This window comes from Simochromis diagramma, unplaced genomic scaffold (genome assembly GCF_900408965.1).
Source record: "Simochromis diagramma unplaced genomic scaffold, fSimDia1.1 OVJJ01000753.1, whole genome shotgun sequence".
In the NCBI taxonomy this organism is placed as follows: Eukaryota; Metazoa; Chordata; class Actinopteri; order Cichliformes; family Cichlidae; genus Simochromis; species Simochromis diagramma.
In genome coordinates, this window is record NW_024387523.1 from 4,601,646 (window position 1) to 4,618,362 (window position 16,717).

A 16,717-nucleotide genomic window follows, 5' to 3' on the forward strand; every position below is an offset into this window, starting at 1 on the left:
GGATGAATGATCTAAAGACAGGCACAGGGAAAACTGTAAAGGTCACATGCTACTCTTGTTCTTCTTTGGCTACCGTCTTTCCCCCCTGATGATTAATATCACTTTCCCTCTCTGTCTCCTCCCTTGTTCCTTTTGCCTTCCTCCTCCTCTAGATCGGTGTGGCTAATAACAGGCAAACTGACAGATACTTGACAGAGTGAAACCTGTCTTGTCTGTTAATGCTTCTCGCTCACTGGCCTGGATTAATAATCAGAGGTGTTAAACTGGCTCGGGAGTACTGACAACAACTTAAGTTAAACTAAAAAGGCTGTTCATCAAAATGTAATCTGAGGAATATTTTTACTTACTTTGTGTGTCAAATTTGCTGTTTAATGACAGTCAAACTATTTGGAGATAAAACAAGTAAAGGTTTTTCATTAACATTTCTGATATAAAGAATTAAATCCCAGTATGCTTCATGATGCTTTTCTCTTTAGAAAAGCATAATAAAGCCTAATTTAGTTCATGTAAACCATCACATGACCATTCCTAGAATTTAATTGTGCCCCTGAAACCTAAAGCCAATTTTACAAAACACAAGGAAAAAAAGAATAATTAATCTACTGACTGTACACTCTCAACTCAGCACAGGGTAGTGAAATTAATTTTAATTCCATGCAAACAGCTGGAAATAGTTTGGTTTTAAATGACACTTCCTTCCACAAAATATTCTGGTGAATTATTTATGTTAGTGAGCAATTTGGAGTATATGGTGCTTATGTTACTGCAAAAGTACAAAACCATCTTCTTTCAGTAATGCTGTTTACCTTGATTTTCCTTCAGCAACTTCTCCCAACCCCTCAAAAAAAGGAGGGGTGATTGCTTGCAACTTTTTTTCATGCACCAACAAGCAGAGTGCCACTTGTGTCAGGTGGAAAGTGGAACAGCGTGTTGAAGCTCTCCATCTCAAAGGCTTCTCTCTGATACGCTCCGGCTCTGATTTTTACCACCCTTTGTACAAAAGTGTCTGCCACTGATTGAAATGTAATTAAAACATACCACATTTGTCTAATAGCCTTTCAATAACGCTCAGGGAATCTTTCAAAAAAAGGTTTCCTTGGAATTTAGTTTTGTGCCCATGCTTTCTGAGTCAAATGGCATTTTATTTCAGTATTTTATTTTGTTTTAATACGGTTCGATGAGGGAGGAAAAAGCACTTGTGAATCTGAAGATGTCAGGATGTGTGTGTGTTGCCTCAGAGGCTTGAGCTGATGATTTGCAAACATGAAGAATTCACTAGAAATAACACAACCAGTGATGGTGCAATACTCTACCAAGAGCTACCTAACACTTAAAGACTTACCAGAACCAGGAACCACTCGACATACTTAATAAATCTGCGAACAAAGAAGAAAAAAAGGTGCAAAGAAGGTGAAAGCAAACGTAGTTTTTCTGAATCAGAAATTAAATGTTCAGCTTTGGTTTTCATCACAAACTGCAGAATTGGAGATTTAAGCCTCTAGAGAAAGTTGTCAACTTATACCAACAGGGGGAGACTTTGCCCATAGCATTATTTCCACCCATGTTGTGAGCGTGTTTCTAACGGGGTGCTTTGCGCTTTATTCACATAAAGCCTGTTTACTGATACAAAAATACAGCTGCAGAAGCTAATCAATGCGTTGGTAGAAATGCTGCACGACAAACTCGAGGCTTGATTGTAAATTGGCGCAGTTGCTGAATTAAACTGTGTAATCCTCATTACGGTGCAATTAAGGATTGTTACGCAGACAAGGAGATAAATGGCTCATTTAGCCGAGCCTTTTATCCTCGTGCAGAATTGTTATCCGACCTCCCGAGTTGCAAATAATAGACAATAGTAAACTAATTAAAATAAAGACTTACTGTACACCAATAAAACTACACGAGCGATTTGTTGTGAGTGTCGTTACTGCCTTGTTTTTGGTCGCTCGCTCGCAAGTTCTCTCTGCGTCTCGCGGTGACTCGGTCGAAAGGAGCGCACGCACTCACCGGAGCGCCGGTAGCGACGTGCTCGCGCTTCTACACTTTGCCCCTTTCTTATTCTGAGCGAGCGCTCGCGCGGAGGGAGAGCGAGAGCGAGCGAGGTGTCTCGTGCAGATTCCATTGACACACACCGGAGCGCGGAGGACCTCGCTGTTAAACCGTGCGCATTTGTACGGTTACATACATTTAGTCAGATTTTACACAGCAGAAAAAAGAGAGAAAGAAAAAAAAGAAGTGCCCGGGGTGAGGGGAGGAGGAATAATCAAAACGCAACACGTATTCGGTGGGATCCCACTCCTGAGAGAGAGAGAGAAGCGGCAGGAGTTGGGTGCAAGGAAAACGAGAGGGAGAAAGAAGAAGAGTGGGGAAACATTTGACATTTCGTTTGCCACAACGCGTTTTTAACTCTCAAAGAGGAATTATGAGGAACGTTTGGATAATTTTGACCCTCGGGCTGGTTGTTTTCCTCGCCGGGGAAACGGTAAGTTTTTTGGGGGGGTTTTTGGAAAGCAAACTTAAACTACTGAGCATTGAGTTGGGCTGTGAAGGGGGGCGAGGAAGGCGACTTGGGTCCACGTAGAGACAACTCGCTGCTGTTTGTAGCTGTTAGAGAAATCCCGTCAAAGCATTATTTTTTTTTCCAAGCAAAAAAAAAAGTCTTTAATTTCACGGCAAATAACGAGAAGGGTTGTCTAGAATGATAAATCGTTGTCAGCTAATCTACCCAGCTACAATAAAGGTACTGCTGCCCCTGTGCTCAAGTATTCACTTCTTTTAGATTTAAACCTGCCTTCGTTCTTATTTACCCAGAGGTGCTCGGCTTTAGTCTTCCATACTTTAAATGCCGTTATACGAGCAAAGTTAGGCTGGAACGAGGGGTCACTAAACTGGCTACGAGGTGCTCTGTGCAGCTGTATTGCAGTGATTTCACGAGAATCTCTTAATCCCCATGGAGACAACTGTGCAGATTCATGCCCACATTAGTAGTAGTGCAAATGTCATCATGACTGGAGAATTCTGTTACCCCCCCTCTCCCTTCATTTTGATGACAAGAATCATCTTAATGATGCTTAAAATCTGAAGTTTCCCTTATCTCTTCCCAGTTTCAGGCTAGAGTAAGTCTCCTAACTGAGTGGGCATCGCCCTGTAAATTGGCTGGGTTGTTGGAATGACAGATTTTGGCACTTTTATGTGCAGCCTCTGTCATTATTGTCCCCTCCTGTTGTTTCTCTGTGGGTTGTGACTTGTCGCCTGGCACAGTGCCTCCTCCACTGTTAGAACCACTTGTCCAATTAGCTGATTCAGTCACTGTTGTTTTAATGACTCATTGTTTTACATGATGTCACCCCCAGAGTACTTTTTTTTCACATTTTTTTTTTATTTTAATGTTTTCTCTGTGTCTGCAAGAAACCGTTTGAGTCTTCACTGTACTTTGACTATAGGGTGCTAAGTTTTGTAAAGGTCCTCAAAATTTCAGTACAAGAGACAATTATACTCAGAGGTTTCTATTATAGACCTATAATGAAATTTTTGCTACATTTTAGATTCATATGAATAAAATATAATATCTGGCAAAACTTGTCACATAGTTGCATGCTTTTAAATCTTCATCAACTATTCATACACGCAGGCACACGCAGACTTTAACCTGATCATTACTGGCCTCCCTTTATCAGTGTCCCCTAAAGGCCTTGATGGAAATTGACACGTGACATTGATTCTCAGTATTGGCACCGATGTTGACAAGTGGTTGATAACCTGCTTCAGGCACATCTGTCTGTGTGTTAATTACCCCACTACATCACAGAGGTATGTTGTAACACTTAGAGGCTTTTGAAATTTTAATGATAAAACTAACTGCTCCTGGCTTCAGAGAAGGAATTATATCACCACAGAGCAAGAGACAGGACTCTTTGTTACCCTGCAGTTCTAGGCGCCACTAGTGCCTCTTTTACTTATCGTGTTTTGGTTTGCTTTCCTGCTCACCAGCTTGCTTGCTGAGTAATTCTTTTACAGCAATCTCACATGTGAGGTCTTTGCACATGCTAATGAAAAGACGGGTTTTGCTAAACCGTGCTTGCGTGCGGTCGTCATATCTCTCAAAGATGATGTACTTAGTGTGGAGCTGCAGCGGTCTGATTGTTTCCCCTGTCATTTTTCAAGGTCTGAAATCTTTGAGTTGTCATGTCGATCGGTTGGTCAATACGCTCTCATCCGAACAAATTGGTCAGACAATCCCTGGGGTTACTTTGATAAGGAGAAAAGCTCTACATCAATAGCCTTCCAGGATTAACCCATTATCTTTAGAGCAGGCTACCTGTGGAAACAGGGTGTTTGTACCTTTTAACATGACCTAAACATTTACTTCAAGTCAATCAAAGTGTAAGAGGCATGATCGTAACAGAGCTGATTAGTGGCGAGTTTGCATGTTAACTTGTTTGCTTTCAGGTGTTCTGTGTTACATGCTTGAGTAACCTTTGAGTGTGAGCATGCCAGAATTGGCGTATTTCAATAAGTTTGGTCTAAAAATAGTCTCGTAACAGCGGGCACATCCTGCAACAGCTTCAGGGCACTACCATATGCCAGTAGAAGGTGGATGTAAACCCTCTGTCTCTCTTTTAGATTTAGCTCATCTAGAGTTAACATGCAATTGTTTTTTTGTTTAGGTTTTTTGGTTCCCTTACAACTAGAGAAAGCTCAATTTCAGTCAGCCAGGATTGTCTTTATCGGCTGACGACCACTACAACCTTACCCTTTGTCACGCCTCTGCTTCCAAGTACTTCTGTGAACAAGGAGGATGAGTTTGAGTGAAGCTAGGCTATATATCCTCAGCCCACCCTGCTGTGTTTTGGTGCACACCACTCACCAGATGTTGTGGTCTGTAATTTGTGTCATGTTTTGGTGGGAAGCGGGGGTGTTGTTCACCTCCCTTTACATCTGTGATTTACGGGTGGTGGGGTGGGGGGGCTTCTGAGTACTGTCTCGTTCTCAGAAGGAATGACTTCAGAGGAGGGCTGGATATTGTGTGAGCCTCTCTTCCAAGGACAGTCGAGGAAAAACTGGAGTGTGATGGGAAAGAAAATTGAAGGATTAAGGAGACAGAGCTACAGTGAATGGTCCGGTTCAAATTCACAGTATTTTGTAGCCATTGAATGGAAGATTTGACAGTTTTTATTTTTTTCCTGGACATTTGTTGTAGACTTGCCCCATTCATGAAGATGATCTGGGGTGAAAGCTGTATCGTCTCAAAAGGGCAAGTGAGGCTGGATCCTATCCTCAAACAGACAAAAAGACACACCAAGCCTGAGCCTTAAGAATATTTCAAGGTTGAGAAGGGCAATGCAACAAATACAAAACTAAAGATGAAGCCTTTGATGGCTTTTTCAGGGAGGGGAGAAGGTGCTGACTCTGTACTGAAAAGGATATGTCATCTAGGTCCCGCAGCTGTATTCAAGATTCATTAAATGACTAAAATGACTGTTTTGTATCTGCTGCTTTGGTGGTAATTAAAGCAAAAACACAAATGTTAACTGACCTTCCTCTCAACTTAAGCTTTTTTTTTTCCAGACAACCTCAAACTACCAGAAAGATACAAATACACTCACACACATTATTCTTTCCTCGACCAAGAGCAAATAACTGACACTGTTATTACCTTGTGATTAGATTGATATGAAGCTTATGTTAATCTTGAAAACACATTTCTTTCATATTTAATTCTCTTCGCTCTTAATGTTTTCTTTTTTTTTTTAGTTATATCCAATTCAACTGAACTGAATGTGTTGCTTTTCTTTTTTTCTTCTTCTTTTTTTGCAAAGCACAAGGCTTTCAGGGCCTGAATGAGGTGTGTACACTCGAAATTTCTCTCCATTCACCATTGTTAACAGCAACAAGCTTTTTTTTTAAGCACTTCATTTCCAATAGTCTTCATGATGAATAAGTAAAATGCCTGTCTGCAATGCATGGGCAAAATATTTCTCTTATTCAATCGCTACTCAATCCAGAGGAGAATACTATTAAAGGAGAGGACCAGCAGGGAAATATATGCGAGAACAGAAATGTCCAAATAAGGAGGGCATTAAAAGGTAGATAAAGCCAGTATTGAGAATAAAAATGAACACGTACAAGCAGGAGCCAGATGCTGTGCTGCTGCTGCAGCTTATCCTGCTGTATATTTAATGATGCTCTTTTATTTTGCATCAGTGTAGAATTCCTCAGTCTTAAATAATAACCAGCTCACAGGGAACTGCTTGCGTTTTGTCCAGCAGGTTTTTTTTTAAAAAGCGGGGTGGGGGGCATGGACTTCTTATTTTTCTCATTAATCTGCCATTGACACACATGGGAGCGCAGAGTTTCTGAGCGCTGCAGAACATCCTACGTCCTCGCTAGTGTCTGACCCTTCAGGGGGCGCATTCACTCAGTCCCTGTCTGCCAAGCATTATGCAATCGCTAATGGACTCCACAGGAGGCAGGGGCTGCAAGACCACTGAAAGCACAACGCCACCCCCACCCCCCACCACCCTTTTCCCTGAATCCATCTGTGTCCATGCATGAACTGTTGTTTTGTCACCATGCTGGCGCACAAGCACGAGTAGATAAACACACATGGTCTCTTGCCTCCCCCTTGTTGTTTCTTTGGGTCCCTCTTCCACATTGCTCCCCTCTTGCCACATCTCTGCCTGCGCGGTCAAGATGCTGTATGTCATTACCACTGTGTCTCAGAGTGGGCTGAGAACACTGTCAGCATATTCCCTCTCAGGCAGATGGAGAGAAATGAAGGAAAATAATATATATTCTTTTTTTGTCATCAAAGATGGACTCATTTTTCCCCCCCTTCTTTCCCTTTCCTTAAGGTGTGAGAGCTTGTATTGAATTTGCTAACATCTGCAGAACGTATGTGTTTGAAGGAAGCTGCCTCCCTCCCTCCTCTCTCCTCCCCTCCTCTCCCTTGTTGATGAGTTGGAAGAGGCCTTTGCTTTGGCAGCGCCTTGTGCATACTAGTAGAGACTCACAAATAGTCAAACTGTGTTTAATGGGCATGTTTGTATGACCCTGTTTTTGCCTTTTTACATCCCTGTGTGTGTGCGTGTGTATGCAAGTTTATAACCACACGTTTAAAATACACAGTCATCCCAGCCACCAGAGCATGGGGAAAACACATTAAGGTGACACGGCTACTGCAGAAATCAGTGACAGTAGTGCTAGTTTGTGTTGGGACACAGCCTATCTGGAGCCACAGCACTGAACAAAACCTTTTGCACGCACATGTCGCGATCTTTTTTGAAAATATTTAGACACAGCAAATCAGGAACATAACCCCCCTCTCCTCACCACCACCCGTGTTCCCACCCTTTTTCTTCCCATTTTTCTTCAGTTTAATTAGCTTAGCAAATGGAAACTTCCTTGGCAGGACCGTGGTTGAGGGGATTGTGGCTCTGACGAAGAGAAATGGGGGGGAAAACCCTGTCAGGACGTCTGTTTTCTTCCTTTCTTTTTTTTAACTGCCTGTTGCTTTACAGTTTAAGTCAGTAGAAGGAAAAACAAAGAGAGATCAAAGAAAAGGAGTTTAAACCATCTCTCTCTGTCGTTTTCCGCCAAGATAGCCAGCCATGTGAGGTGTGAAAAGTGTCTTGTGCGGGGCTTGAACCATGTGGTGCAACAGTGTGCTTCTAATTTGATAGGTTTTGTTTGGTGAATGCACGGCTTGTTTTAGGAATTTGCCCATACTGTTTATTTTTTGCCTACTTCCATAAAATACAATTTCTGCTTGTAATTTTTTCTTTTGCTATAAGGAGATTGTTAGGTTTTATATTGTTGATTGTCATTTATGCTTAGAAATATTTAACCATATATGCTTAGAGGTGTATAATCAATTGTGTAGTGATAGGATGTGTGATCTTTAGCAGGCTGCAAAGGCTTGCACACCTACATCCTGGGAGTGTGGGAAGAGGTCGTACCTTGTTTTATTGTTTTACGGTAGGATTAACGTAGCTATGTCAGTTTTAGTCTAAATGCTTTTTTACATATAGATGAACTGTTGGATTTTCCAGACCAGCAGGTTAAGGGAAGTCGTTTATGGGGCCACACTCTGACCCCACACACACACACACTTACACAACGCACAGGCAAGGTACTCTTTGTTTGTATGTAGACGTCATATGTTAATGAACCTATGCATATTCATGTAACCTCAATAAAAGAGCAGTGTTACGGGGGAGCGGACGAGAGCAACTGGGGTCAAGCGAAGGAACGGCGTTTGTCCGGTTCTCTCCCGTGCACGAGAAACATGAAGAACTTTGCCTACTTCGTGTCTTGCTTGCTGTGTAATTATATTGTCTTCAACGTTCCAGCGAATAGGTTCAAGCTACTAACCTATCAGAGATGATTTTAAAGTGCTTGCTCATAGCGGGTCATATGATTGTTGGGTTTTTCTCTCTATCTATTGTTGTACGATCTACTGTGCTATATAAAGCGACTGTTATTGCGATTTGGCGCTATATAAACAGAATAGAACTGAATTGAATACATGCTTTTATAGGTTGCAAGAGGAAGTTTTGTACCAAAAGTAATTGTTTTGATAGTAAGCAGATTGCCCCAGTTACCCATAGTTTGCATGGATGATGCCATCTTATCTGCAGAAACTCATCATTTACTGTCTGAGCTGTAGTGCTGCATGAAAAATAGTGACATAAACTGGGAAATGAAAATTTGGTGAGTAGTTTGCAAAGTCAGGGTCTTCCATGTAAACTGCAATTGACTGCAGGAAATTACTAGTGAGCAAGACAATTGTAAGTAGGTTTTTGTTGCAGTACCATATGCTTTTTGCAACCAGTTTCATATTAGCAACTGTCACTGACCTCCAGCAACCACTTGCCAACTGGTTAGGTTAGGGGTTAGTCTTTTCCCTACAGCTGGTGGTTGCCAGATGGTGGCAGACGGGTGTCTGTGTTTGTGTAATTGAGGCCTTAGGTGATATTTTGAGATTGCAATGATATTCAGGCGGTTGTTAAACATAAGTATCTGTTGAAATCAAGAGTGTTCATAGAGGACAAAGCATAGAAAAATGAACAGGATTGATACATTATGCTGTTCCTGTTACTATAATTTGGGAATTCTGACATTAGACAGCCTACCCTTTGACTTTAACTAAAATAAAGGCTTTGCCTTTTAAGTTGTATTAAATATCATTAGTTTAGATTGTGGTCAGTTCAGGTTTTGGTGGCTGGCTCGTTAAATGATGAAATGAAATGAAATGCAGCTTGTGACGCTGTCTTGCCTCACTTTGTTCTGGTATATGGACAAATGTGTTCCATGTGTACACTATCCAAATATGGTGGATATACGAAGCCATGACGTCAGCTAGATTTTTTCCATCTAACTCCGAAGATTGCTATGGAAAACAGCACGGCACATTTAACACATCTGTGCTCACTCATATTTACGAGCGCGCTTTATCGTTTCAAAAAGACTCCAAATTGATATCTGCACTGGCATTTTTCCAAACAGAAACATTTCTGCTTTAATGTCTGGTGTTTCCATTATTTCCCTCCTCTTGAGTCAAAAGAGCTCTGAATGAGCTAAAGCGTGTAAATTATGCTTTCTATGCAGGGTGTATTACCCACCACAAATTAAACACCATGCAATCACTTAATTTAGAGCTGTTTTCATGCGAAAACGGTGAGATTCCAAAGAGTATTTGGGGAAGTTGATGAGCTGGGGAAGGGAATTCATTAGTGAACTCCCCACACAGCACACAACACTTCCTTCCTTTAAATGCAGGCCAGTGTGTTATCCAAGCTCAATTTAGTGAAAAGCAGTGACTTTAAAGGCTCCAATTAAGTGCTCATGAATATTCATAACTGAGATGAGTTTGCCATTATAACGTGTCAACAAAAAAAAAGGAAATCTTCCTTCTTGTCTCTGTGTGGGTAGTCTAAGTAAACTGCTGAATGCTTCCAGCTTTCAATAATTTCCTTATGAGCACATAACCTGTAATTTAATGTTAGGGCTTTTTTCCATAGGGCTATGGCTTAAAAATGTCTCCAGTATTTCATATTTTTGGCAATAGAAAAACATTTTAGTTTTCAGAAGTGGTTTTCAAATAATTCCAGCTTAATTTCAAAGGTAATGGTTACTGATGATTTTGCTGAAGTTTCATTATTTTGATTTGAAGGAATTCTGATGTCAACACCCCAGATCTGTATCCTGAGTTGCTCTTGGAACCGTGGCAGACATCCCATGAAAGTCTAAACTCTGACCACATTAGCCATCCAGTTGAGACAGTGACTCATATTGTAAGACTGCATGAGCTAACAGTGGTTCAAAAGAGGGAAAATATGTAAAGGGACATTGCTATCTACTAATAAAATATATAAATAGTAGTTTTTAGACACAGTCACACACAAACACGTATACAGTGTACACTTACTAGTCACTTTATTAGGAACACCATACTTAATTTTGTTCTTAATTTCTTTTGGGGTTTTTTTGGGGGTTTTTTGTTAGTGTACTGCAATAAAAAGCAGCATCTCTTAGGATAGTAGTTACTGAGAAGTATATTTACACCAATTCAGAAGCAAAATGTTTCAGAAGAATTAGGGTAAATTTAAAAGTCAGGGGAGTTCTGCAATGAGTTCTAAACTCACTGTCCTACTTCTCATGCAAAATCCTGCAGTAAAACAGTTAAATATTTAGCTTCTCTGACAATGCTTGAGTTTCAGAAGCATAATATGAATAGCAGCTAGATATATATACCAAGCAAGATTGCTTTTTCCTTTCTGCAACCCTCGGACTACAAATGGCCATAACAGGATGGTAGCTGATTTTAAAATGTGTTGTCAGAATTGCAGAAATGGGAAAGAAAGAATAGATGTGGTTTTATCACATGTGAGTGTAAATGAGAAGTGGTGTATGAAGAGACAGTCACAAAACTTTAATGGTGTGAAATGGTAATTGAAGTGGAGGAGCCACTTAAGCTTTTAATGTGTTTGTAGCTTCCCTTACAAAAGCATCTCTGTCTGATGTATAAGCATGTGTGAGAACTCATTGTCGTTGTGACTGGTGTGATTCCAGTCCCGCAAGATGGTCTCTAGTTTTTCAACAGAAATGGAAAATGAATAACTTATAGCAGGCATGACTTAATGAGGCAAAACATGTGCAAACTATTACAGTTGCATAGAAGAAATTGACTTGCCTGCACAGTTGGCATCTTGATCAACATCTTGCCTGCTGTTTTGAACTCCACATTGGAATTTTCCACATTGTTTTGCATTTTGATACTGTCAGTGTTATTTAAATAAAAGTAAGATTTGCCCACACAATAACTGTGCAGCCCGAGCCTTATCACGCCACAGACCATCTCTCTGCCATGTTTGTTAACATGATCAAAGGGAACTAATGTGGCAAATCTACCAGGCGAGTTAATCTTTTCTAATTCATTCTGTTAACAGCCATCTGTGTTCTCGGCACCAACTGTAAACCCTATCAGCAGCGTTCAGCTCCCCGGCAGTCAGTCCTACATTATGCTGAGGGATTGGGTTCATTATTCAGGCCAGAGAGGTTTCAGACCTGGGAAGCCATGTCATATGGAAACCATTTTTGATTTTGAAATGCAAGTATCACTGACTGCCGGCGTGTGGGGGTTTTTTTGTTAGGTTTTTTTGCAGGGTGACCCTTTTGATGGGTGGAAATTTTCAGGAAGAGGTATCTAGATAAACAGAGCCTGGCAGTCAGAATGTGTCATGTCGGCAGTTGGGTACACAGCTGACTCTTTGACCCGTTTACTGGAAATCTACATGTGCACTGCTGACTACGTTTAGATCGGAGACATTGCCATACTTTTGAAAAACAAAAGTGAATGCTCCGCAAATTAATATTAATCTCAAAACAAATCATGTCTGTTTGTTTTTTGTCTTGTTTTCAATGTCCTCATTCTGTCTTCTTCTTTCACCCATCCTCTTTGCCTATTTGGCTTTCTATTTTCAAACGCCACCCCCCAAAAAACTAAAACCGTTTTTGACAGTGACACCAGCCAAGGTAATCCATATGATTTTCATGCTATGGTTAAACCCATTTTCATGGTGTAATGAAGGCCGGCAGGGTGCAAAGCTTGATTACTTTGATGATGATAATTTGTTTAATCAAGTGATTGGGTGGCTGAGTGGAATGGCTGCATGACCGCTACCCTCCACTCTCCGCAGGAAATGCCGGAGCCTCCCAGTTTTACTGTGCTTTCACTGTAGGGGGTTTCAGATTCACCACAATAAATGAAATAGTGGATCTGAGGAGACAGTTTTTTACTGGCAAACCATGCAGCTCCAAAACTCATAACTCTTTGGCTAGCTTGTGTGATTTTGGACCAGTACTTATGCTATTGAGAAAATTAGCTTGTTAGTCAAGAAGATGATTACAGAGGCTGTGAAAATAAGTACAGTATAATGTCAGCTTTGGCTCCATAGGGATTTTTCTCGGGTTTAAGAATCTCTCAGCTTGAGCTCGGCAAGCCTATGTTACAAGCTACGGGAGTGGAGAGGAAGATCTAACAAAACATCTCTGTTGAATTGCACCGTGAGAAGAAAACTCTGATTATCTAGGCTCAGCATCAGTAGGGTTGACTTTAAACTTTCTAAGTTGAGGCAAAATCTGTGTCTTATTAGTATTACTAGAATAATACCTTACCTCAAAACAGTTTCATTGTTAGTGAGATGAAAAGTCTCTTTTACACTTGTGGCCAATGCTTAATAAGGATTAATTATCACCTCTATCATATAAAAAGAGCAAATGACAAGTTGCTGTAATTTTATGTGACTAATCGTGGCTGCATCAGCTCTTTCCTTCATCTTTTATAGCATTAACTGTGGAGCATCATGCTTTTTTTGATTAACTCGAGTGGTCTTGCCACATGTGTATATGGCAGACAGAGCTGCCTCCACATTTACTGCATCAGCTCTGAAGAAGCTATTGAAGATAGCCGTTTGAAGATGATTAGCAGCTTCTGCTTTTGTTTAGTGTGGTTGCACTTCATGTGTGACTCGGTAACCACAAAACGCCTTATGACTTTTTTCTTTTTTAGAGCTACAGTGCTAAAACTGTGCAACACATCTGTTGCCTTGTGGTGGGGTTTTTTGATAATGGAAGCTTTTTAGTGTGCCACCACAACCTCTCCCAGCTTTCATGGCATATCTTTGTTTTTATTTGATCAATCTTTAAAGTTTCTCATGCCGTACGATTTATTCGAGCTTATGGCTTCATCTTATTGCATTGTTTTTCCTGACTCCCCTAAGACTTGGGAGAAAAGCTGTCTTTAAACTCATCTTTTGACTTTTCTTAACCACATAATGATTCTTTTGAGACCCTAGTAGCCAGCCATCAATAAGGAAGTTGAACCTGGAGCACAGGGTGGAGAGCCAGTTGGCCAGTCATCTCGGGACCTTCCAGGATCATTTCCCGAGCCGTAGTTTTAAGAAACCACTCATTCTTGAAGAATTACAGCACGGAGAATGAATTTGGGGGGAAAAGCACAAGAGCAAAGGTTTGGCAGACACATCGAAAGCCATTTTTAGCTACAGGAATTTTGGTTGTGATTTCTGTCCTGCATCCAAAAGAAGGAGAACAAAAATCTCTGTCTTCTGTTATTTGGCTTTGTAATTGTGTGTTCTTTCAGACAAAAGTGTGTTTCCCATCTTGATAAATTGGCACTCTTTCAAAGTCTCAGCTTATTCTTTCACATACTCATTAAATATTGAAAAATGCAGCTTAGCTGCGGTGGCGGCAGAACTGGGCCTATTTTGGGTGCCAGAATTCAATTATTTACATAGGACAGGAACATGAATAAGAATTTCATTTCCAATGACAAGCAAGGCCAGAAACTTTAAAAAATATGTCACAAAAATATACCAAAGAAAAACAGCATTTGATATAGACAGCCCACCCGTGAGTAGGAACTTCTTTTTATTCAACATAATATAAAAATCGCACAGTCCTCACCTAAAAGACTTTCCAGTGAGAGGCTAATCAAAACTGAAGTGTAACCCACCTCGCAGGATGCAGAATGACTCGAGTCACTCTTTCATATTTCTAAGCTCTCTCTTTGTTGTTTGGCTGATAAGAGAAAAATGCATCACACATACAGCAGCTGGCCGACATATGTAAAACATGGAAGCATTTTTCCTTTTGTTGTGGATCAGTTTGTTTCAACTTGCACAGGAACTGAGCGAATGGCAATGTGCCGTCTCTGTCAAACTTCACTCGAATGCACACAGACGTACATTATAAATGACTTCCTCTTTGAGAGATTAGCATGATTTTGTTTTTTTCGTAACACAGCATATGCCATAATATTTAACTGGAGGCTTACCTCTTCCTGTAAAGCTTTAAGCAACTAGCATTTGTTTGTTATCTATTTACAGCATTTTGAATGAATGGATTAGTCCACAAAAGTAAAAAGAAAAGGGAAATTTTGAGGACTTCTTATTTTTTCTATCATAATGTAGTATGAGATGTATAGAGGAAAGAAAACATGAAATCTAAATCCTGAGGAAGTTGGAACCACTTAAAGTTTAAGGTTTTTTGCTTATTAGTGAGTCCAATAAACCAATTTTTCAAAGTGATAGGATAATTAAACATTTCGAAGAACTAATTAAATATAAACTAATTGTTTTAGCTTTACATGAGAGTTGTTTGGCTTTACTCTGACTTGAGAGCAAATTAAACTGGTGTTAACGCCAGTTTAATGTGACTCTAAGTAGTTGTGAGTGTGGTGGTGCTTGCATGCCAAGTGCAAGTGTTCAACACAGTTAAAAGGTCCCTAATCTTTAGCCTGTGCTTCTTGAACCTTGGGTGACTTTCTAACACTGCTTATCCATACAGGTAACTGTGTGATGGTGGTGAAGTAAACAGTGTTTCTTACCAACACGGGACACCTGAGTATAGATATATGTAGCAATACATGTACCACCTAATTAAGTCACCTATAGTATTGCTAAACAATTGTACCGAGGTTTGCTAAAAATATTGAATATGGCATATTTGGAAATATTTAAAGGTTTTATATTGATGGAGAGTAGAAAAAGAAGATTGTGGTATCGGACCATAAGCTGAGCCTGGAAAGCTGTTCAGCTCACCCACCCATAATTAGACAGTGTCATTAATGTGCAATTACATGAGTCATGCGTAGTCCACGCTGGAGCTCGTCTCTGTTGTGCTGGAGCCCACTTTGTGCCACCTTCTTTTTTGGTTCCATCTGTGATTGCCATCTTGCCCGTCTTTGTCGAGAGATGTCCTGCCAAGAAAACACTTTTCAGATGTCTTCTTCTGTTGACCTACTTTCAGGGTGTCTTTTAATGAAGGCTTAAATGTGCTATTATATCCCCCGCAACTCTTGACTTCAGAACTCTTATCAGAGCCTACATTTCTTCAAACTGACATGGCTCAGAATCCCTTCCAGTACATTAATTGAAGCCTGTGTCTTCAGATCTGGATGTGTCTCCTTTTTTTTTTTCTTTTTTTTTTTTTTTTTTTTTTCATCAAGTGAACTAAAGGGAAGAATTTTGTGGCCATAATTTATCATTTATTCTAGCCCGTGCCAACACATTACAACCCAACTTGGCTTTAGTGTTACCGTATCGCTCGACTAGAAGAAAGCTCAACACGTCAAATAACATATGGAGAAAACACACAAACTGTAAAAATGAATTCAAGAAACCATAAAGGTTTTGATAATATGTGCTGCTAATTTGCTGAATCACACTTTTCTTTTATCCGGAACATAAGAGGAGGATTTCCGTTTCTGAACAAACAGTTTTATAAAGCTTACATTAACCTGCTTGAGTACATTTGCATCATCATATGACCTGGTGACCCAGACTTGATTAGGACCAAAAGATAAAACCCTTTTGGCATTATGTGTGTGTTTGTGTATGTAGGTTAAATCCTGAGTATCCTGAAAACATAAAATGCAATTTAATCGATGATGACTCACGTCCAGACAAACTGGCCGAATGACTGCACTGTAGGCGATGGCACTTTGAACACTGAGACATGAGAGCTGCCTGGTTGCATGCACCGAGCATCAGTCATCACGCCGTACCTGCTGTTTCTCAGGCTCTGAAAAGTTTACACCTGAGTTTTATTATTTTTGCGGAAGCTGGCAGAGATCTGACAGGCATCGAGCTGTCAGATGTTTGTTGCTTTTTTAGCGAGGGCAAGATGGAGAGCAGGCAGACACAAGAGAAAATGAATTGGGAAGCGACAGAGAAATGTCTTGTTAAAACTTTAGAGAAGTGATTCTGTGCAACATTGAGAACCAGACTTCAGTCGAGATTCACCATAGTAGTGGAACAAAATAGCTTATTTCTCATGAAATGTATACTTTAGCAAAGATTTAAAGTGTTAAGTGAAAGTTTACAAGTATATACAATTTTTCTTTTTCACACCTTTAATAACATTTTCTTAATTAACCTTTCCACTAGCGTTGCAGTGAAATTTTCATACATTTCGCTCTATTTTTTTTCTTAATACCCGTCTACAACTTGACCGACAGACTCAAAACTTGTGTTCCTGCATACCAACAGTAACAATGTGTGCACACACCATTACACATCCAAACACACTCACTGCTGCTCAGGATTAGCCCTGTATAATGGGATCAGAGATCACCACCTGCCACTCCTCTCCCGTCATTTCATCCTGCCTCTGCTCGTCCACTGTTTATCCATCA

At 40.3% G+C, this 16,717-nt stretch overlaps 1 protein-coding gene across 1 annotated transcript in view; it reads left to right on the top strand.

Annotated features, from left to right (window-relative positions):
• Positions 1 to 2,071: 2,071 nt before the first annotated feature.
• The window catches only part of sdc2 (syndecan 2), a 43,904-nt gene continuing 29,258 nt past the window's right edge, over positions 2,072 to 16,717 (top strand). Inside the window, exon 1 of the mRNA XM_040020981.1 lies at positions 2,072 to 2,482. Within this exon, the coding sequence (XP_039876915.1) occupies positions 2,423 to 2,482 (60 nt within the window). The 5' untranslated portion in view covers positions 2,072 to 2,422. The remainder of the gene's footprint in view (positions 2,483 to 16,717) is intronic.